The sequence below is a fragment of the Podarcis muralis genome, chromosome 3, assembly GCF_964188315.1.
Source record: "Podarcis muralis chromosome 3, rPodMur119.hap1.1, whole genome shotgun sequence".
Lineage (NCBI taxonomy): Eukaryota > Metazoa > Chordata > Lepidosauria > Squamata > Lacertidae > Podarcis > Podarcis muralis.
Window position 1 is genome coordinate 75,040,952 of NC_135657.1, and position 23,637 is coordinate 75,064,588.

The following is a 23,637-nucleotide window of genomic DNA, read 5'->3' on the forward strand; positions in this document are numbered from 1 at the left end:
CCTAGAGTGGTTGTTCTAAGGTGGCACCATATTGGACAATGGCGCCATATTGGACAAGGTGGCACCACCCTAAAGCAATCACTCTAGGAATCCTGCTCTTGCTGATGCTTCTGGGACTAGGATAGGGGATGAAGGCAAAGGTGGAGGCAACAGATCACATTGAAGAGCCAGAATGGTGTAGTGCTGAGATTGTCAGACTAGGACCAGGGAAACCCAGGTTTGAATCCTTACTCAGCTATAAAGTTTACTAGAAGATACAGGGCCAGTCACTATCTCTTAGCCGCTAGGCTGTTTCATAGGGTGTTGTGAGAGTAAAATTGATTGAGGAAGAACCATGTATGCCATCCTTATGTAAGAAATACCTTTGTAAATATTTGCACCCTAGGGTTCTGGGACTTTTAACCAAATCTGTTTCAGCAATCTTAGTGGATTGAACCTTGCTTTTAATATAGAAGTAAACTGATATTCTCAGGATGTTAACTTCCTTGGTCAATACTAAATGTCCTGCTTGCTGACATTGGGATTTCAGAATATACACAAGCCTGGTTATATTTATTCTGAAATGGTTCCTCACAGGCATAGAAAAAATTAAGTTGATCGTTGGATTGACTTGACTGAGTTTATTTGAAATAAGGAAGGTGGGGTGGAGAGAAAGAGTATTTATCTCACCATGAGGACTATAAGCTTGCTTCAAAAGAAAAAAAAAGGGACTTCTCAACATTCTAACTTCAAAGGCTTTTGCCAAGTACTTTGGGTCCATGGCTATATGGTATCTTCTCCTACAACGTGCTACAAGTACCATGCTAATTTTAGTATAGCATAATGTCCTGATGATTTTAAAGTAATACTCAGCAGCATTAGATATGAACTAATAATAAATCAAGGCTTATGTTTGCTATCAAGGCAGTTTCTGGACAAGATGGCATCCCTACATGTAACGCTTTCATCATAACTATGAATATGGTCATTTGTGTGTATATGAATTTAACTGTGGAAGGTTTTAGATATTTTGAATATTGAATCATCTTGACTTGGCTTATTTTGCCCTTGCAGTCCAAAGTGCTTCTTAGTGACTTAAAGCTTAATGAATACAAAATGGTGGCAGCCTATTGAATGACATAAGGAAAGTTTGCCTCTGCAGTTGCATTGTGCTTTGCAAGTTTGCCATATTGATGCTGTATGACGCATGATGGATTCTGTTTTGTAAAACTTACTCGCTTGTTTTGCTTATAGGAAAGAGCAAGAGGTTGATTCAAAAGATGCTATTATACTGCATCAGTTTTCAAGGCCAAACAATGGTATTCCGAGTTTATCTCCTTTCTGTTTGAAAATGGAGACTTACTTAAGGATGGCTGATTTGCCCTACCAGGTAAACTTGTGCATGTTATGTTACTTTGGCTACTTACAGGCGCATGATGCCACCTATTTTAAGACTATATGCCTCGCCTAGAGGATAGGTGTATTGTTCTAGTGAGAAAAGAGTCCCGTGGTACAGTCATTGCAGAACAGTACCACCTTATGATGGAGGGACGCGGGTGATGCTGTGGGTTAAACCACAGAGCCTATGACTTGCTGATCAGAAGGTCAGTGGTTCAAATCCCCGTAACGAGGTGAGCTCCCGTTCCTCGGTCCCAGCTCCTGCCAACCTAGCAGTTCGAAAGCACATTAAAGTGCAAGTAGATAAATAGGTACCGCTCCAGCGGGAAGGTAAACGGTGTTTCCGTGCGCTGCTCTGGTTAGCCAGAAGTGGCTTAGTCATGCTGGCCACATGACCCAGAAGCTGTCTGCGGACAAACGCTGGCTCCCTTGGCCTATAGAGCGAGATGAGTGCTGCAACCCCAGAGTCGGTCATGACTGGACCTAATGGTCAGGGGTCCCTTTACCTTTACCTTTTACCACCTCATGATGCAAGTTTTTAGGCAGCTTGTTGGAAAACTCTCCCATATTGCACTCTTGGTGGAAAGCTTAAACATGGGAACACATAACTCTTTACATGTAAGCTTTGACATGTGTGTAGTAGACAGATTTCTGGGTGGGACTGCTTTCAAAAATGATCCTTATATATAAATGATGTAGTACAGTCATGCCAGAGGTCTGTACCATGTGATTGCCTCCTTCTTTAATCAATTATTCTTAGGGTTACCTTCTGATTAAGGTGACATTTACTTGATTGAACATGTTAATTTTAATAGATAGATAAATATATTAGGTGTGTCCATAAAAATAACAATTCTGATTTTAAAAAACCATAGCTTAACAGCGAATTTCAGTCTATCTCTACCATTTACACACACACACAAACACACACTTTTGTGTTTTTCTGAGTCTTCACGGTTTTTGCTGCCTCCAAAATTCACAGAGATAAAGACCGCTACCCCTTGCTAAGAAAGTAACAGCCATATGAGTGTAAGGCTGCGTAGCTATCTCACACATTCCTTACCTTATCCAGTGAGCAACCCAAAGTCCAAGAGAGCAGTATGCATCTGGACTGAATTTTCATGAAGACAAGTGGAACAGCCCAGGGGGACCAGGTCAGAAGAGCATTTCTAGAGTAGAATATCCCCTTTTAGGAAGCAGATGAACATAGAAACAAGGCAGACCATTAGTTCATCTAGCCCAATATTATTGCCACTGGCAGGCAGTGGTTTTCCAGAATTTCAGCCAGGAGATTCTTCCCAGCCATAGCTGGGGACTGAACTTGGGACATTTTACACGCACAGCATATTCACTACCACTGAACTACTACCCCTAAGTTTGCTTTAAAACATGCAGAATCGCAGTGGGATCTGCCACATAATTTTGCTGTGCGGAGTGCTCCTGTTTAATCTTGTGGTGCCCATGAGCCATGCTGTCCCCAGATATTCCCTTCTGCCTCTGTCAAAGACACCCAGCATTTCATGATCATTGAGAATGCTCTTTCCAGGGTGTCTGTATCCCCATTCTTTAGTTCCCCCCACCTTCTGAAAACCTGGAAGTGGGGGGTGTTTCCCCTGAGCCTGCTGCTACTTCCCTCTTGTAAGCGGGTGATGCGATTTTGGCTACGTAAGCACTGTCACTTGCCTCTGTACACTGGAAATAGAGGGAGTTGTTCAGATTTGCTTAGGGACTGCCTGAACACCTGCCTGGTGGTGTTAATACATTTTGTACCTGGCATTTGCAATTCCATGTGGAAGGGAAAGCAACTGCTGTTAAAAAGCAATTATTTCTTGGGTATATCCTGATTATACTGAAGTTTGTCTTTTCACATCCCTCGCTATTTTTGTCAAGGAACAGATTCGGGCAGAAGATTTTATTATTGTGGCACTTTCAGTAGATTGGGAGCTGACTGTTGTCTTAACTCGGTGAGGTCCATACATGTGCAGAAGAGGTTCCCACTCTCGCACGGCCTGCTGGAACCTGCCCGCCCAATGGTGCCATGCACATGTGCCAGGCTTGTGTCATTCCCACTGCTACATGTGACAAGAACATAGAAACCATATTGTTTTGGCATATTGGCAAAGGGTTGTAACAAACGACTGCTATTATTAGCCACGTGAATTTTACAGCCCATTTTGAACTGGATTCCCCAACCCCAAATTTATTTATTTTTTCTGCTACCCCCCACAGGTTTGATGTCTTTTAGCAGGTTTATTTGACTTTGTTTCCCATGTAACTAAAAGTAGAATTGTTATATTTGATCAGGGGATCAATAAAACACTTCGTATAGTTTAAATGTTAATTTGTTAAAAATAATTCCCATGTAAAGGTGGGGTTTTTTTTGAGTACTTGTAAATATGTGATCGTGAGAGGGAGAGGAGAAACATGTAGTGTTGCTGGAAGGGAAGGTGAGATATAATATAGACTCGGTTGCACACTCTTTGCTTATGTTGTTTAGATGTTAAGGGGGTGGGAGAAATGAAGGCGATCAAAACATAGCAGGCCTGAAGAACTGTGCTCATGAATGTGCTTCCTAGGATTAGACTCCTGAGAAGAAGTTAATTGCAGCTTTGATTTTAGATTTGACTGGTTTTGTCTCCATTCCAATTGCTCAATTTGACTAGCATTATGTTGGTTCATTATGTTACTAATTAAATTTGTGAAGCAATGGATTTCTAAAAGTAGAGAATGATTTACATAAAAATGTAGCAGCTGAGGGGTTTTTTTGTTTTAAAAAACATAATTTGAAAAAAAAATCCATCTTGGAAAATTCCCACCAAACATTTTTCATTTTTTCTACCCAACATCACTGGGTGTTATGCTTGCCTATCATCTATCTATCTATCTATCTATCTATCATCTATCTATCTATCTATCTATCTATCTATCTATCTATCTATCTATCTATCTGTCTATCTATCTATCATCTATCATGTCATCACCATTATTAACTACTTGATGGGCTCTGTATGTTGCCTGCCTTTCTTGTTCTTCCTTTGCTGTTTCACCTGCCTTTAACCCTCTGCCACCTTCTTGCAGTGAGCCATATTCAAATGGGAATGGGAAGGCAGGTGTTTGACATGCAGAAAGACTTGGTTACCCATATTGGAACACTTGAAAGAATAAGGGCTAGATCTGGGTTGCAATTGAATCCTTCCACCCTCAGTCTAGCCATCTGTCTTTATTGGACTTGCCAAGGGATTAAAGTTGGTGGTAGAGTTTCACATGCATCCACACCGAGTCTGAAAAATCCAGCTGAGGGTTATCTCACTTTTTGCAATTTTGCCTGTTACCTAGTTTTGGTCTAGAAATGTCCAAAAATGTAGGCTGGTTCAGGAGATGGGCATGCATACCTACACAGGTCTAGTGAGCGCATTACAGTTTGGAATAGAGAGGTGCCAAATTTACCTTTAAAGCATGTTTCTGACTCTAGAAATGAGGCATCTGTGATTTCTCCTGCCCAGTCACCCATCCCTGTCTGCTCTTGTTATCCATCTCTGTTGCTCAGCTCAAGCTACACTTGAGAGTCCCCCTGCAGCAAATTTTCCTGCGGGCAGAGAATGAAAGCATAAAAGGTAGATAAAACACCTCACCATTCATTCGGGAGCAGACATAATGCTTGGTTGTGACCTGTGGGTTTGTTGTTGACTTAGCAATAGAGTCTGAATTACTGATTTGTGATTGTTGTGTTATTATTATTATTTTTTAAATGTGTGTTTGATTTCTCCCCCTGTTTTTGTTTTGGTACTTCTTTTCTTAGAACTACTTTGATGGAAAACTTTCCCCTCAAGGGAAAATGCCGTGGATTGAATACAATTGCAAAAAAGTGTCCGGCACAGAATTCATTATTGATTTTCTGGAAGAGAAGCTTGGAGTCAATTTAAACAAACATCTTGGCCCGCATGAAAGAGCTGTTTCTAGAGCTGTTACAAAAATGGTGGAGGAGCACTTTTACTGGTAAGTTGCCATGGATATTAGATGCTCTCTGATGATTTCAGACGTGGTAGCACACTTCTTAGACCCAATTCTCTTTTCTGTCTTCTCGTTATATTAGCATTGTTTTTCTGCTTACTCACACCACCCGAAAAGATTCCATTCACCCCAAAAGACAAGGGGGCACAGATTTGCATAAACTTTGCACATCAGGGGTGCAAACCTGAATAAAACATTGGGGGGGGGCAGGTAAATCCCGCCCCACATAATTGATCGCAAGATGTGGTGTACACACCATTTGAATGGCAATGCTCATCAACTTTGAAGGAGCCTGGCAATATCTAGGTCTGCATAGAAATATAGGGCTGTTCATCTTTCTTTAATTTTGATGGCAAGCCTGCCCTTTCCCAAGGGCTACAGCAGTTGCCCAGAGTGGTTTTCTGGCCTCCTAAGGCTTTCATTCTAATCAATCAGCTACAAGGCAACAAGTAGGAAGGAACAAAATGAAGGGATTATCCAAAATTGAAATACAGATAATAAAGGTGGCTGAAAATACACAGTCGCATCTACTTCCATTTCCTTGCACCTAGGCTTATTTTCTTGTTGTTGACTTATCAAGTCAACAAATGGCTCCCATGCACCCCAGGGAGAACAACACTGACTTGGAGGATTTATGATAATGGAAAAAGCACAGTTAGAATGCCATAGAGAGATTTCATGTTCTTAGACATTCAATGTTTGCTTCCATGATAAGTCAGTAAAAGCCAGCTGCTTCACCTCCCTAATCAAAGGCAGGATTCTTCACGTAGTGGCCTGTTTTAAGCCATTTTCTGAATTAACTTATGCTACCCCATATTATATTTTACATTCGATTCATGTTATTCAGCTTGTCCGCTTCAGTACATTTAGTTTAGAATTGTACCATCTAGATATGCCTGCAAAGCCTCCCAAATTTCAAGAAATTTCCCCAAAGATTCTGTATGGTTTTGGGTCATTTCAAAGCAGCTGACACCATACAATGGCAATGTTCTTTGGAGATGGAAGGAGCATGTGTTGAAGGCAAACAGTGCATTTCTCAAGTCAAATGGGTTCTGGCCCTGTAAGCTGCCTGGTTGGGAGGCCACCTATGGATTGCAGTCCAAGGGGATTTGAGCTCCTTCATAGTTGCACTGTTATCATCAGCATCAATGCCTGCTTACCCCATATACTCATTGTTTGAACAAGGAACAATTCCTGATGGAAAAATAGGCACCCATTGTTATCTGTTACTAGAAATATTGGAAGCAGCCTTATACTGAATCAGATCATTGGTCCTTCTGGCTCAATTTTGTCTACACCGACTGGCAGGGTTTCAGACAGAGGACATTCCCAGACCTGTCTGGAGATGCTGGGGGATTGAAATGATTAAAATTATACTTCTTGGTTTTTCCTTCTAAGCATTAAAGGTGCAGAACAGAGGAGATGAAGCTGGGAGGGTTCCTCCCTTCCACTGCATTCCTCTTCAACCACTGCTTTGTTATTTCCTTTAAAGTACTGCTATTGATGTCGTCTCTCTCTTGTTCCATTTCAGCAAGTAGTTTAGCTTGATAAATAATTAAGGGTTGGATCAACAAAAGACTTTTGCTGTGCTGGCGTGACTCTCTCTTTTTTCCTCCTCCTCCTCCTCCTCCTCCTCCTCCTCCTCCTCCTCCTTTCCAACCCTCCCCAACTCAGCTTCTGCAGCTGAGCTCTAGCAACCCAGAGTGCTTCCCAATGCACATTCGCCCTGATTTATTTGCAGGGAGATTAGACTGTGTTGGCTATTGAATGAGCATGCATTCAGTTTTGGTTGTGGGGAGGTTAGATGATATTGTGTCATCCCACACTTAAAACAAGCAAACAAATTTTTTGGAAGGTTTTTCATATTTCAGCGTGTACACATACACATTGGCTGCAGAATAGCTTGTGATATTATAAAAGTATATCCAAACTAAATACTAAACAAAAGAACCCAAACAATCAGGGAGGGGAGAGAAATAAATATAATAAACATGTCATCCTTGAACAATGCATCTTAATCTATAGAAGGCATAGAAAAACAGTAATGTATGCTGAACATTTAAGATTTGCATTCAGGGAGATTAGGCAACATTGGCTATTGAATGTGCATTCAATCTCTCTCGCTCGCAGGCAGGTTAGATGATGTCGCATCAAAGCAAGTGTTATCCCATCGTCCTCATATTGTGTTCCTCATTTCAAAAAAGTTTAATCTTTTGGGGAAGCTAGTTGTTGCACCAAAAACCTCCTAATCAACTGTCATTGTGCAACCTGAATTTGCCCCTAGGTGACTGAATACCCCCCTCCCAAGTAGTGACAGTCTAGAAGCACTCCTGGTTACAGGACACCTGGTGTGGGAGCTGAGAGGCACTCGCAGTGATTTCAGGGCTGCTATCTGGGGCTCCGAAGAAGATGCCCAGGCATGGCTCTCTTGCACATGTTGCAGATGGGTACTCATACAAGACCTTTGTATATAAGACCTAAAATGGCATTTGTTTTGCTCATTCTGTGTGTATCTGTTTTTTTAAAAAAGAATATGGATAATGACAACAACAACAACAGCCCATCTGGCTGGGTTTCCGCAGTCACTCTGGGCAGCTTGCAGCATATCTAAAAACATAATAAAAACATAAAGCATTAAATAATAATAATAATAATAATAATAATAATAATAATAATAATAGGATGGCTCCTAACAGAATACTAAAAACAGAACAAAACTTCAAATATTAAAAACCTCTCAATACAGGGTTGCCTTCAGATGTCTTCTAAAAGTTGTGTAATTCCTCATCTCCTTGGCAATTTCTTCTCCTTGATCAATTTCTGCATAGTGTTGAATGATTTCTGTCAATGTTACTGGGGAGCCCCTGGCAGTTCTGACAGTTGTGGTGTAGTGGTTAAGAGCGGTAGTCACGTAATCTGGGTAACCGGGTTCGCGTCTCCGCTCCTCCACATGCAGCTGCTGGGTGACCTTGGGCCAGTCACACTTCTTTGAAGTCTCTCAGCCTCACTCACCTCACAGAGTGTTTGTTGTGGGGGAGGAAGGGAAAGGAGATTGTTAGCCGCTTTGAGACTCCTGAAGGGGAGTGAAAGGCGGGATATCAAATCCAAACTCTTCTTCTTATAGGCACTTGGAACTTCCCAAAGCCAGCTGGTTGAAGTGAGAACTGTGTGCTAAAAGCACCTTGCTGGCACACTTGGCATATTTTCAGGGTAGGGGACCAGATTTGTTTGTGTGATCTAACTGGAAAGCTTCCTTTCCACCCCACAGTCGGGTCACCTGAGGCCACCCTCTGTCATTTTAGGGAAAGCTTCACCAATCTGGTGCCTTCCAGATGTTTTGGATGACAACTCCCATCAGTCCCAGTCAATGTGGTCTTTGCATGCAGAAGCTCCCAGGTTTTGTCCCCAACGTCTCCAGCTAGGGCTGGGAGAAACAACTGCTTGAATCCTGGGCAACTGCTGATGGCCGTTGTAAGTATTGAGCTAAATGCTCTGGCTCAGTTTAAGGCAGCTTCCTGTGCTCCTACGCTGGTGGGGCTTGTGGTTCAAAATATCTGGAGGGCATTTGGTTGGTAAAAGCTGCATTAGGGTAATGGTGAAGCTCAACTTTGTTCAAAAGCCAGCATGAGGAGGCAAAGGAAGAGAGCCGGTAGACAGGCTCTGTAGGGTAAACGACCTGAATTGACACCACTTAGAAAGTATTTCTGGGTTTATAAATATTTCATTCTGAACCTTGCTGAAAAACTACTGCGCCTAGCTTTGAGAGCATTGTTGATCTCTTGCTCTTTTAAAGTTGTGATTTGCTCTGCTACCCGGAATAGTCCTGAGAGAGAGGCGAGGGCTGGGGCTAGGTGGGTGGGTATGGGACACGCAAGCGCAAAGCCTGTCTTGGTAGCTTCCTTGCATGTTTAGCTTTTGGAAGTCTCTGTTAATATACTGTGTTGACAAGTGCATCTCTGGTTCCAGCTGCATGCAGTCCTCTTGAAAGGGGAATATTCAAGTGTCGCTGAGAGAGGTAATTAACAGTCCCATTAAACGTGGCTTTCACACTCAAACAAGCATTGCTATAGAACATTATTATTAATCTACAAGGCAGTCCTTTGTTTCAAAAATGTCTGCAGTCACTACTTTGTAATTACTGGCATCATCATCGCCTAGGCTGAAGGGTTAGATGGGACCAAAATGCCACCTGGTTCAACTTCCTCCTGGGAGGTAGGGCCGCTCATACACCAACCCACAAAACGGTCTTTCCAAATCACAATATGCCACTGCAGAGAGAAGGTACATTGCATAAGATGGATGTCTGGCAAATAGCTCCAGAGGCCTCAAAAGAGTAAGCCACGCCATGTATGAAAAGCAAAAGCACCTGAGATACTAACCTGTGGGGGCACTAGCCAATTGCTCATACCTGAGCTTCAGAAAAACTTGATTCTTTCAAGATAATTATGGGCATTTTGTGGAAAGGAAGGTGTAAAAATGTTTTAAATACAGTATTACTGAGGTGGAAGCCCGTGTGTGTGTGTGTGTGTGTGTGTGTGTGTGTGTGATTATTACTACTACTAATCTACTACTTTTTAAAAGTAGCAGATTATTATTAGTAGTAATTTTTTAAAAAAATAAGAGTTTGAAAGAAGTTTGATAATCATACTGTCATCCTTCTCTTCATAGTAGATCTAGCTGGGTGGTGAAATGGTGCTCCCCTTCACCCCGAAGCAGCTTTTCTCTCTTTCATTGTAGCACAAAATAAGTTTGGGGAATCTACTGCCTCAATGAAGCCTGTTCTTCCTATTATATGTGTTTATCATTTTCCGTTTTGGGTTGGTCAAGAGAAGCGTGTTTGTATTCCTCACAGCTATAAATGTTTTTTTCCCCCCTCACCACTTTCTAGGACCTTGGCATATTGCCAGTGGGTGGACAATCTCCATGAGACTCAGAAGATGCTTTCCTTTACTGGTCCTTTTAGTGACCTGCTGAAGTGGATTCTCTGCCATATAACGAAAGGGATAGTGAGGCGGGAAATGTACGGTCATGGCATCGGCCGCTTCTCTGAGGAAGAGATCTACAAGCTGATGGAGAAAGACATGCGCTCTCTGGCGGGTCTTCTGGGTAATGTACAGTGCCTTTCATTACATTATATCGAAAATGCATTATCACTTGTTTTGATAGACTACTCCAACTACTTTCATCTTATGCATAGTTTAGGTATATGCCTCATGAATGTGTTAAATTATCTCCCCCACAATCCAAATTGCGCATGCTTCAGAAATTCAGCCACCGTGAGATGCTTTCATATGCCAACTTACATTTTATTTAGTTGCGTTGATTTTAGAGATTAATTTCTCATTATGCACAGTCTTGGCTATTCAACTCTGATTCTGCGTAAGAGTAATTTTGTGTTGAAAGGAAACCTGCAGAGCTGGTGTCATTGAAGACTTGGCTCAGCATTCTAGGATTCAGACATGTTTTCGGGAATGCACCATGATTCATTCAGATTCTCTACAATAATTAAATATACCGGCACTATGGATTACCTAAAACTACTGCACACATTTCCACTCCACAGTAATGCACACATAGAGTTCCCTTGTGAATGAGCATCCTCGTTTGCCTCTGCAATGATGACCCTGATTCAGGAGGTATGGAACCTTTGTCGGCCCCAACATCACAATTCTCTGGGGGCAACCTTTTGGAGGCCAGATGCCTATGGCATGCAAGGCCAGGCAGTGGTGTAGTGGGGGGGGGGGCAGGGGGCTGGTGCCCTGGGTGCACAATAGGGGTGCACAAACCAGGGGTACCACTATAGAGATTCTTGTTGTGCCCTGCTGGTGGTGGGGGCTGGAGAGCATGAAGGGTGAAGATAACCCTCCATGTGTCTCATCCGGCACCCAAGCGCTTGCCTGTTGGTGGTAGGGGCTGGGGGGTGCCTGCCTGGGGGGGTCCAAGGTGAGGGCTGAAGAAGCACACTCCGCATCTGCCCTGGGCACTGGTGAGCAGCCCTACACCCCTGGGGCCAGAGGCAAGAAGTGGAGAGAGCAATGGGTGAGACTCTTGCCTTTGTGTAATAGGCTGATTGTGTAGTAGCTGAGGCTCCCCACCCCTGTGCTAAATGAGCACTGTGGCATTATCTTATTCTTTGGGGGAATTTGTCTATCACTGCTAATGCACAAAACTCCTTGGTCGTATTGCAGTAGTCCTCAAATGCAGGCTCATATATGAACTCTAACACACTCTTCCTTTTGATGCATTAATTGGCTGAAATACCCCTGCAGTGACATGGCAATGCCATTCTACAATCATTGAAATTTGTGCCCGGTGATTTGTGATTTAAAAGCTCGACTGCTGAGCTTAATGCTTTGAAGATAATAGCAGGATGTCACCAGGCAACTGAGTATGTGAGTTGGGATGGGAGAAATAAATAAATACCCACAGGCTTAAAAAAAGTAAGAAATGCTTTTGGCTTTGTTTTGTAGGTGATAAGAAGTACATCATGGGGCCCAAACTTTCCACTTTAGATGCTACAGTCTTTGGACATCTAGCACAGGCAATGTGGACGCTGCCAGGAACTAGGCCGGAGAGACTAATTAAAGGTAGGGGTTACTCTAATTGCATTATAGATTTGAAGGTATTATTTGATGGTGAATGGAAAGGACCTGTTTGCAATCTGATCCAAGGCCTATTCATGCAATGCAGGAATTTGCAACTGCCCCGTATGAGGATCAAACTTTCAACCTTGCCATTAGCAACATGCTCTAACCAACTGAGCTATCCAAGCTAAGTGAGTGCAGTTAGCACACCCTTCAGATTTTTGACCAAGACAGGGAAGTCAGAAGGTAGAGCTGGGGTGGTGAACACTGTCAGGAAGGTGGAGCCAGGAGGCATAGTTCTTTGCTCAAGGGGCTAAGTGTGCATGGGAATTCTGACTTCAGGCAAAACCTATGGTCTAAGATCAGAGTTTTAAATGTCAAACTAACATATATCACCCTCTCACAAAACTTCTGGATGATGAATGGCAACATAAAAAGCAAACAAACTATAAAGACAATAGAGAACAATCCATAAATGTCAGGCTAAAATTTCCTTGAGTAAACAACTGCATAGGCCTGTAGGCATAAAATGGTCTTCAAGTGATGTCTGAAAGTAAAAAGCAAGGATGCCTGCCAAATCTTTGGTGGAAGAACATCAGACTGGCGATATTAAATGCCTGACTTCTGATTGAGGCCAGCTGTGTCTCTGTTGTTCGATACTAGCATCCTGATTCATGTTGCAGTTCATTAGCTAACATCCAGTCCATGACTGCATCTAGGCAGGCACAAGTTTAGCCATGCGCAACCTCTCCTGATTCAGATGCTACAGTGAAATAGACCTGGGCATCCTTAGTGTGCTGGTGACACCTTGCTTTAGATCTCCCCATGACTGCCCCCTGTGGCTTCATATAGATATTAAATAGCATTGTGTACCCTTTCGTACCCCGCAGATTAGCTGCTGGAGGGCTGAGGTATAGTCTCCCAATATTACCTAATGCTACTATCTGGAACTGACCCCAGAAGTAGAAAAGAAGCCACTATAAAATGGTACCCCCAACTCTCTGAAGTGTTCCAGGATGTTATGGTGATCAATGGCTGAAAGTTCAAGGAGAATCAACAGGGTCTCACTGCCCCTCTCAAATTCTCATTTCTCAGGGTGACCAAAGCTGCTTTTGGTACCCAACTGGATCTGAACCCAGACTAGAATGGGCCAAGGTAATCAGTTTTGTCGAAGAGCATCTGCAGCTGAACTGTCCTAAAGCAATAAAATAATGATAATGATAAATAAAAAAATTTAAAAAATTATTTATACCCCGCCCATCTGGCTGGGTTTCCCTAGCTTCCAACAAAAGATTAAAAATACATTAAAACATCAGTTATTAAAAACTTTCCTAAACAGGGCTGTCTTCTGGTGTCTTGTAAAAGTCAAATACAGTAGTACCTCGGGTTACAGACGCTTCAGGTTACAGACTCTTCAGGTTACAGACTCCGCTAACCCAGAAATAGTACCTTGGGTTAAGAACTTTGCTTCAGGATTAGAACAGAAATCGCGTGGCGGTGGTGTGGCAGCAGCAGGAGGCCCCATTAGCTAAAGTGGTACCTCAGGTTAAGAACAGTTTCAGGTTAAGAACGGACCTCCAGAATGAATTAAGTTCTTAACCCGAGGTACCACTGTAGTTGTTTATTTCTTTGACATCTGATGGGAGGGCGTTCCACAGGGCGGGCACCACAACCGAGAAGGCCCTCTGTCTGGTTCCCTGTAACTTCACTTCTTGCAGTGCGGGAACCACCAGAAGATAAATTATGTTTATGTATGTGAAAGTAATATTGTTCTACAGAATATTTTCCTGTAGAATCCTGATGAAGAAAGGCTAGTTTCTCTCAGACAACCCTGCCACCTGGTGGTACAAGGTTGCACATTACCTATGTCTATTAGAGTTCTAAAAACAGGCTATAGGGGAAAGCATTCATTCATTGCAGTTTGTTAGGCTTCATTTTGTCCCATGTTGTCCTCGGGACATATATCATTTTTCTCTTCTAGATAATAGCTGCTGTTATATATAACAGCGAACAAGTCAATAAAATGTATTTTAAAGTATGAACAAATAGGAATGGTACTTTGAGATGTAGCCACAAGATTGTGAAGCATATTGGTTGTATATGAAAAATACCCTTATCCCAAAAGAAATCAGTTATAGAATCATAGAGATGGAAAGGACCACAAGGGTCCCTTTTTAAATTAAACAATATTTAAAAATACATATTTTTCTATTTTTAGTGGTCCTTATTTTTAACTGTAAGCTGCCTTGAGTCCTGTCAGGAAAACAACAACAACATGAGGTATAAATAAATATATAACAACAACAACAACAACAACAACAACAACAACAACAACAACAACATCATAAGGCATAATTAAATATATAACAACAACAACCTGACCACTCTTGTACATGCATTGGTAACCTCAAGACTAGATTACTGCAACATTCTCTATGTGGGTCTGCCCTTGGGTGTGGTCTGGAGACTTCAGGTAATTCAGAATGCCAGGGCTAGACACAAGTATTAAAAAATCTGCACTGGCTTCCCATCTGCTACCAGGCCAGATTCGAAGTTCTTGTACTAGTGCACATGACATAACTTAGGCCTGGAATACCTTTGGGACTGCCTTAAGGCTGTACATCCCATTTTGCTCACTGATATTAACTGGAGGACCACTAATAGTGGTTCCCTATGGACCAGACACATGACTAGAAGTCTTCCCTTCAGTGTTGCAGGTTCAATTCTGTGGAACTCCCTCCCATAAGCCCCATCCCTGCTGAATTTCAGACACCTAGTTAAACCTAGTTTTATTTCAGGAGGTAGTGAAAAGTGAGTTATACATTATAAAAATAAAATGAATTGTATTTTCTCAATGAAAAATAATATTATTACTACATTTAGAGGCCTTGTAGTTGGGTAATCATATAATGCTATTTCCTTCCCTCCCTGTGTTTTCTTAGGAGAACTGATTAACCTTGCTATGTACTGTGAGAGAATAAGGAGGAAATTTTGGCCAGAATGGCACCATGATGATGACAACACTCTGTATGAGTCAGAAGAAAGCAGCGAAGCAAGTAAGACTCACCCGTTGCAGGACTTCAGTTTTTACTCAAGGACAGAAACATTTGACGATGAGGGAACCGAGAATAGTTTTTCGCGAACACCTGACACCGATTACACGGGACATTCCCTCTTCGATTCTGATGTGGACATGGATGACTACACAGATCATGAACAATGCAAGTGATGTGTCTACAAAACGCTTCTCCGTCTTTTATCAGAAATGCCACCACCTCCTGGGAATCCTGCCAATTGGCCCAGGTTCTAAAGAGACCCAAATTGGTTGGGATGTGAGACAATGTTGCTTTATGCCATTCATGTGGATCTTTTCAGCATTTTTATTTTTATTTCTTTTAGAACATTCCACTGGATTCTAGAGAAACCCATTTTAATTCTGTTTAACAAGGTGGTATAGTTGACAAGGAAGGTAATGTGTGGGGACGAGATCCCTCCCTCCTTTTTAAAGAAGAACATTCCAGAATGATATGCAGAAACCATCCATAGGCCAAAAGGAAGTATTGAGAAAGGCTGATGTTTGAGCTGATTTCTTCCCAGAGACAGGCTTGGTGGAGGGAGGAAAGAGGGGTCATTAGGACTTCATTTCTCGTCTCTACATAGATTGTGGAAATGGTTGACTGGAGTAAACACAGTGAGGGATTATAACATTATCTCCACCCTGTGCCCCTGTGTCTTCCATAAGTTTGGGTGTGCCAAGTGACTGCATTTCCTCTGTGCACCCATATAGGGAAGGTTCATCTGGTCCCCAGTTTCACAGAGAAACGGCCAATAGAGACAAAAAGAATGAGGGGTAGTTGTTTTTGCATTCAAAATCCCACCAATTGTTTCCCATCTGACACATCAGCTTGGCAATTTATTTATATTGTAACTTTTTTTTTTAAAGGGGTCAGTGCACCAATTTTGCTCTTCAGCCTTATGGATAAAGCCCACTGCCAACATTTCATCACACTTTTGTGTGACTGAGAAGCAGAAGTCAAGTTCAGGTTATGCAGATGGAGAGGTGAGCTATGCACAGAGAAGCAGAACTGATTTTTGAGGACTTGAATTGTTGGAGGTCAAAAGAAGAGGTTTAGCCTTCACCCAAATATCTTCCTTTACACTTAAAAAAACACGACCACCCTTTCTCTACTACATAAATGAATACTTGGTTTTCTCTCCTCTCCATCTCTGAATGAGAGGTCTGTTTCTCACTAGCTAGGATCCTACAGTGTGTTGCAGCTTTCACTGATGTCCTCCAGGTATACAAGTCTTCCTTACACACACAACAATAGGCTTTCTGCTAGTACTTAATCATCTTCCCAAGGAGCTTTTAGCAGCTCTTAGGTGGAGCATGCCACAAACATCTAACATCCAGAACATGGTGGTGTGCTGCAGATGTTTGCAAAGGCAACTGATTTTATTACAGGACAGGATTCTGAAAGGAAAGGCACTTGGGGCACCAGCTTCTGGGATTTTATATATAAGTATTTATACTCCCCTGTTCAACCCTAAATGAATTTCCAGAGCTCTGACTCCAGCTGAGTCCTGCACTTGGAGCAGTCTGTCTGTCAGCAAGATGTATTTGAAGCTACTCTTTTGCCCATTATTAACCATCTCCCACTTCTTGTGGCTCCATCAGTGTTTGGGTCTTGATGTTAAACAATTGTCAGTGTATAAGCAAACTAATGGAGATGGAAAGAAAATGGTTTCTCTCTTTTCTCCCCACCCAAAGAGAATGCAACCTTACACAGACTGGGCTACTGTAGGAGTGGTATATTGGAGTTTGCAGACTAATTTTTATCATTTTCTGGGTGCTTTGGGGTTCCCATTGAGCCAGATAACTTGAGCTATATGATTCAGCTCCAAATGCATATCCAGATGTAATTATATCCATCTTCATAGTGAGCTGCTCAGCCAGGACACAAGTGTCTTGCAACAGGAAGCAAGATATGAAACCTCCAGAGATAAACTGGGATACACTGAATCAGCATGCCTGGTCTAACGAATATGTGCTTCTAGTTTACTTATCACAGATCTTCTAATTTTCTGGTTCCTGGAATTTTCTTAGTTGCTATGTGGCCTATTCCTTCTTTGAAATGTAGTTTATGAGAACAGTAGCTACTCTCATTATCCATAAAATAATGTTCGTAGGCTATCCTCTTTAAGGTCCCAACACTTAGCTGATGCCTTTCTACAAAGAGAAACAAAAACACTATGGAATGTTTGACGGGAGGTTAACAAGGCCTCTGCTTTACTTTTGCTGGTTCCAAATATGCCTGAAAAGACAGAGAAGTTGGTAGCAGCGGCAAAAATTCATTGTGCCTTGTCTGTAACGATGATATTTGGTGATGGATGCCAACTGAGGCCTTAAGTCTTGTGAGCTAGGGAAATCTTGTTGACCTCTCGGCTTCCTCTGAACTTCTTGTGGCTTTCCAAAGGACCAGACACCCAACTAAACACAGGGTTGAATGTCTTTATTTGTATTTATTTATTCCCATATCCTGCTCTTCTTCTTCGTTTTAACTGCTCCCAGTGTGGCTTCCAATCCATATAAAAACGGTCCAACTTAAAATCCTCATCAGTACAAATCACTCCCCAAGTGTACCATGGTGGCTGGTGCTGAAAACCACTTAATAAATCCCCAGATAAGCAGAAAAATACCATGATGGTTGATGGTTTTGAAAGGTGCTTTGAGACCCTTCTGGAACAGCTGGGGCTGGAGTTGTCTCTGCCAAGTTTTTAGTGGCTTGTGAGAGTGCTTGGAAGTGTCTGAATGTGGATGGGGCAGGATTTTCTAGACGGTGCATGTGATCACTCTGCTCCTAAGCTCCATTTGCTCTGTTTGTTCATATTTATTAATATATTGGTTGCTTTTCTGTGTCAAAACACACTCAAACAACTTAACACTATGACATATAGATAATGTAAAATTATTGAAACCTATACTTGGATAAACATAGATGGCTAGATATGTTAACAATTAAAAAGCAAAGCAAGAACTTGCAACAACAATAAAATGCACCAACATCCATAAAACCAAGCTCTGTAAGTAATCTTAATTGGGGAGTGCTTTCAGGTCCCCACCCCACTGTTGCGCTTTCCACAGCAGACCACAGGGAATCACAGAAGTGCTTCACAGAGATAACAGTAGTTTCCACCCCTGCAACAAAAACATCTCAAGCAACCACATACTTTCTGGTCTCCAAAATCATAGCACTTTGGGCATGCCCTTAGAAAGAATATTCAATATGATTGTCTCCTCTTTTGAATATAGGGTCATACAAAGATTGTACATTCTTCTCTTTAATGGCTTGAATGAGAAATCACTGCACTGGTGCAAATGTGTTTGAAAATAATTGGACCTGTGTTTGGGTTGTGTCCAGTTGTGTTTCTCAGTTGATGGTCAGACTCCCATCAGTGGAATGGAGAGGGAAGCAATTTTGGGTCATTCTGCCTCTCACTGCACCCCCTCCTAATATTGTGTAAATGTATTTGAGGTGTTGGTGCTAACGTATAAGTCCCTATACGGCTCAGGTCCAGGTTAGTTGGGAGACTGCTTTATCTCTTATACACCCAATAGACAGGGGCCTCCCCTCCCCTTCTTCTGCTTACTGGGATCACACACCTGCCAGGGTGGCTTCCAACTAGATCTTGCAGAACTTTTGCGAGATCTCACCAGAAACCACCACTGTGCAACCCTGGTGGCAGAAGTGGGCAAGGGCGCCCATGGGGACAGCGCTAGGAATGGATTCCACCACCCAAAGCAGCTGCTTCAGTTGGCCTCATGAGCAGACACTTCCAGTAGATCATTGTGGTCTGCTGGAGAGTTTCTTCAGCAAGCTCCCAAGATCGCAGAAGCCTGCTCTGCACTATCTCAAAGAAAGGCTTTTTGTGTGCCTGTCCCTGTCCTGTGGGATAGCATTCCTGTCAAGTTACTACCTGCACTTTCTGGGAAATAGTTAAGGACATTTTTTGTCCCAACAGGGTTTCAAAGCTGGATAAATGGGTCTTTACCACAAGTGTCCATTGTTTGGGTTTTAGTCTTGTTTAATGTACCTGTTGTCTTTGTGTTTTTAACTGGTTTTAAGGATCTCTTGTGTAAATCGCCTTGAGATGCTGGTTTAGAAGCTGATTAACAAATTAATTGGAATATCGATGATGATAATGATAGTAATATATCTTCTTCATAGGGTTGGTGGAGCTTCTAGCACAGTTTTGGATGAGTGCACAAGGGGTGTCATAAAAAGGAGGTTGAATTGCTTCTCTCTCCGTTCTGCAAGCCTTATCATCACCTGAGCAATACTGTTGGGTACAACTCTTAAGATGGCTTCGTTTGTTTGCCTGTGAAAAAATTACTTGAACCTTTTAAGCAGTTTCTTTTCCTTCTTTCTGTCTATCCAAAGAAGCAGCCTTTGGAAACCTTGCAAGGAAGCTACAAAGGACATGGTGTTATGTCTGGAACCCATGATATTTTTTAGCTGCAGGGTTTTCTGTTTCCCCCCCAGAAATGTGTGAATGTATTTATCACATTGTATGCCTTTTCTTTCTTAGGAACAACTCAGGTTATTTGGAAGAAGCTTAGTAGCCTGTGTTCTCCCCTTGGTGAGGCCAATTGAGTTGCTTGAGTTCAAACTGGATAAGGCAACTATGCATGGACACGCAAACCTTTTGGATACCATAAGTATATTGATTTCTAAGATACATAGTTGAAGATCTTGCTTCTATTGAAGAAATATAGTTACTCCCTTTGCAAAAGATGTCTGGCAATGACTGTGACCCTATAAAAAGTATTGAAATTAAAGAGCCAGATCATATTGTAAGTTGTGGTGCTAGGAGATTGATGGTTTTTTTGTTTGTTTTTAAAAAAACCAATTTGAAATTACTTTTTGGTTAGATGAGGCAGTAATGGGATACATGCAAGATAAGGTTTCAGATATCCCTGTTCTTTCCAAGGGAAAATGTATTCCACACTTATACAAATAGCCAGTTTTTTTAAAAAGCTGTTTCTCTGAGAGACAGTAATGGGTGCAGTCCAATAATCTGGTAAGCCAAACCTGGAGAGACTACTTGGCAAAATATCAACTAGCTTGCTGTATAGATGCACAGTTTTCTTTGAAAAATGTGAGTATTCAAATGCATCAGGAAATTTGACAGTTAGGTTTGTCAAATTGTACAAGTTACATTGCACCCGATGACTTCTTCCTTTCTTAATTTTTGCTGCTTTTTTTATTAGCACAGAATGAACATTGTGGTTGTCAAGTGGCCCCCTTCTCTCTTCATGGGCCACCAAGACTGCCAATTTGAGCATTCTACTCTTGACACCTGTATCAAGTGGGTATAGGACAACCTTAACATTCAATTCCTCACCCTTCCCTCTGCCACAAATAGGAAACGATCTTAAGAAGCAGATATGCATTTGGACCTAAGCAAGCACATATTGCCAATTTCAGCAGAAGGTGTTTACCCAAAGTTAACTAATGTGATTGAGCAACAGCATGTATTTCATGTGTCCTCATTTCCTTAGATGTAGCAGATTGTGGGGGAACATGCTGTACCAGACAAAAGCAAGACCAGGCATGCAAGCAGGAGGTCTCAATGTATACCTTACTTGTATCTCTAGTTGACAACCAGTTTGTAGATTTGCTTGTACTCCACAGAGACAAAAGGGAAAGATGTGCAGCATTTAAGAGGTGGCTGTCATTGATGGGCCACTACAGGTGAATACCTATCTTCTGCTGGTGAATGAATCAGTAGATCATACAAGCATAACATATTATTCACCAAAGTGAACATGGACCTTTAAGGAGTACCTGGGACTACATAGCATGGGGTTGTCAACTAATTGGCAGGCCACAATACATGCTCCATGTTCAGCCTGGGTGGAGTACCAGTTGTGCTGGCCTGGCTAGATCTTTCACTGATGAGTCAATGTTTCAGTTTTGATACATTGAAATGGATAGTATATAACAGGTGCCATGCTTTCTTTTATTTCCCTAAAAATGTCTGAGCTATTTTGTGTGTGTGTGTGTTGGGGTGTGTGTGTGCAGCAGCTAGTCTGCTATGCCCCCCAATCATAACCTTCAGAAGAAGAAGACAGAATATTTATGGCGCCAGGCTTTGATGAAAAGAGTTGACATGACTGGGATAGGAAGGAAGCAGGATTTTAAATGGTTTTTGTTTTGTTTTGTTTTTGCCTTGGTGGTGGAAATGTGCGCAGACCTCTGGCTTGACAGGTTTGAAGGTTTGTGCCGGAGGGTTTCCCTTTGTGTTTTTTTGTTGCTGATATTTTGTCAGTGATACAATATGCCTCTCTTGCTGTTCTTTGATTTTGGCATCTAGAAGATGAGTGCTGTGATTGTGCACTGAGCAGGAGATATGAAATGCAATGTGTTTCATGTGTTACTTACTGCTCAGCTTATATGGTGCTACCTGCAGAAGTTGTTTTGGCAAGGGAGGGGGATGTAAATTAATAAATTAGCCCCGTTCTTCAAGCTCAGAAGAGAAAAAGGCCACATGTGATGTGGTCTATAGGTGGTTGCTGTTGGCTATACATGGATGTGACTTGCCTGATACAAACTGGTGGGCTAAATGGGAATGTCTTGACAAGCCAGATTTGGCTCAGGAGCCAGAGCTTTCTCACTCTGATCTAAAGCATGGGTCACCTTCAGATATTTCTAGACTATGAGTCTCATCCTCCCTGACCATTGGCTTGTGGGTTGGGACTGATGGAAGTTGTAGCCAGCAACATCTGGAGTGCTACAGCTTAGCCATCCCTGGCCTCAAGAGAGAGTGTGTACACTGGCCCCTGGACATAGTTAAATATATATTTTAGCAAATGGCAGCACATTTATTTAACAATTTATAGACCTCTTAATACCCCTCGATAGTATAAAATATAAGAAAATACCAATAAGTTCAACAGACCTTAAAAGCAAGTAGCCATCATAAAATTATCATAATATAGATTAAGATCAACTGCATTTGAGGACAAATATACATAATGAAATCATATGTTTGTGTAGGTTTGCCTGAATACAAGTTTTTAGCAGGCATGGAAAACACTACAAATGAAGGCATAAAGAAGCTTAGTTGCAACAGAATGACTGGAGTTTGTTACCATGTAGCTTTCTTTTCTCACTTTGCAAATGAACATTGTATCATCTGACCTTGAAACTGGTGTTGCCATTCATGTTGCATAATATGTATGGTTAAGGGAAACTTCACTGCAGGCTATGCAATTCCAATGGCATGAAATAAACACGAGAGTGGGAAATTAACATGGTACTGCATATGCACATTCTGTCTCCAGACATCTTGCTACACAAATTGCATCTTATATCTGGTCCAGCATATGTATATTACAAATGAGTGGATCCCTGATGGAGTAGTACCATGTTATCTGTTCTGTATATGTTCACTGGTAAGTCAAGACTTTCTGGTAATTAGCAGGATTTGGGCTGCTGTTGCTGTTCAGTTGCTATTGTTTTTACACTCATTAAAAAGATGAAGGGTTCATTGGTTTGTGGCATATTTTTTTTATACGGATCAGTCTACTTGTCTGTGCACTCTCTCAAATTTATTATGACTCCAATATTTTGTTCAGAACAATATGCAGATTTTAATTTTTAAAAACACTGATAACTCCAAAAGTCTTTCTAACCAGGGTATCCAAAAATATTGGGGAAAGAATGAAATGTATGTAGCTGGTGTGGAACAACAAGCTAATGCCCAACTGTTCCCTGTGCATTGTTTTGCAGAAATAAGTAACACATTGTTAGAAGACAAAAATAATTCTATTTGTTATTTTTAATTTATGAAGTTACATGGGGTATCCATTATTTTAGTACTGTTATTACTACTAGTTTATAAAGCCATATTTAAACTTGTGCACTTGAGTGTAACATACCTTTAAACTGTGCACTATGTTGATCAATGTGTGTGTGTAAATATATACATGTGGAAATCTGTATATTTGGTCTCAATGCTATATGTAGTTGATGTTTAAATGTAAATGACAATGAACAGATATCAAATATAATGTGAGTCCATCTTTGTTCTTCTTGCCTTAGATATTAAGAAATATCAGTGCTTGCCACCGCCATATTTCTTAACTGTGTGTTACAGGAAATAGATCAGGCTTCCTCAACCTCGGACCTCCAGATGTTTTTTTGCCTAGAACTCCCATGATCCCTAGCTAGCAGAACCAGTGGTCTGGGATGATGGGAATTGTAGTCTCAAAACATCTGGAGGGCCGAGGTTGAGGAAGTCTGATATAGATCATAGGTGGTGGAACCTCAGGTCTGGGGGCTGAATGTAGACACACCCCAAAATCATGCCTCACCTCAGGTCACACACATTCTCCTCAAGTCACATCCTTCACCATTTGTTCTGCAGGCCTTCCTCAAATTTCTTCTTCTTCTTCTTCTTCTTCTTCTTCTTCTTCTTCTTCTTCTTCTTCTTCTTCTTCCCCTCCACCCATCTGGCTGTGTTTTCCCAGCCACTCTGGGTGGCTTACAGCATATATAAACACATAGTAAAACATGAAACATTAAAAACCTACTGATACAGGGATGCCTTCAGATGTCTTCTAAAAGTTGTGTAGTTCTTTATCTCCTTGACAACTGCA

At 41.6% G+C, this 23,637-nt stretch overlaps 1 protein-coding gene across 3 annotated transcripts in view; it reads left to right on the plus strand.

Moving 5' to 3' along the window:
- FAXC (failed axon connections homolog, metaxin like GST domain containing) overlaps positions 1-23,049 on the plus strand; it is a 36,422-nt gene extending 13,373 nt beyond the window's left edge. For all 3 annotated transcript variants that reach the window (XM_028723027.2, XM_028723029.2, XM_077926144.1), the window contains 5 exons: positions 1,234-1,369; positions 5,177-5,373; positions 10,277-10,494; positions 11,859-11,975; positions 14,915-23,049. In XM_028723027.2, coding sequence (XP_028578860.2) covers positions 1,234-1,369; positions 5,177-5,373; positions 10,277-10,494; positions 11,859-11,975; positions 14,915-15,201 — 955 coding nt within the window. In that variant the 3' untranslated portion in view covers positions 15,202-23,049. The remainder of the gene's footprint in view (positions 1-1,233; positions 1,370-5,176; positions 5,374-10,276; positions 10,495-11,858; positions 11,976-14,914) is intronic.
- Positions 23,050-23,637: the final 588 nt, after the last annotated feature.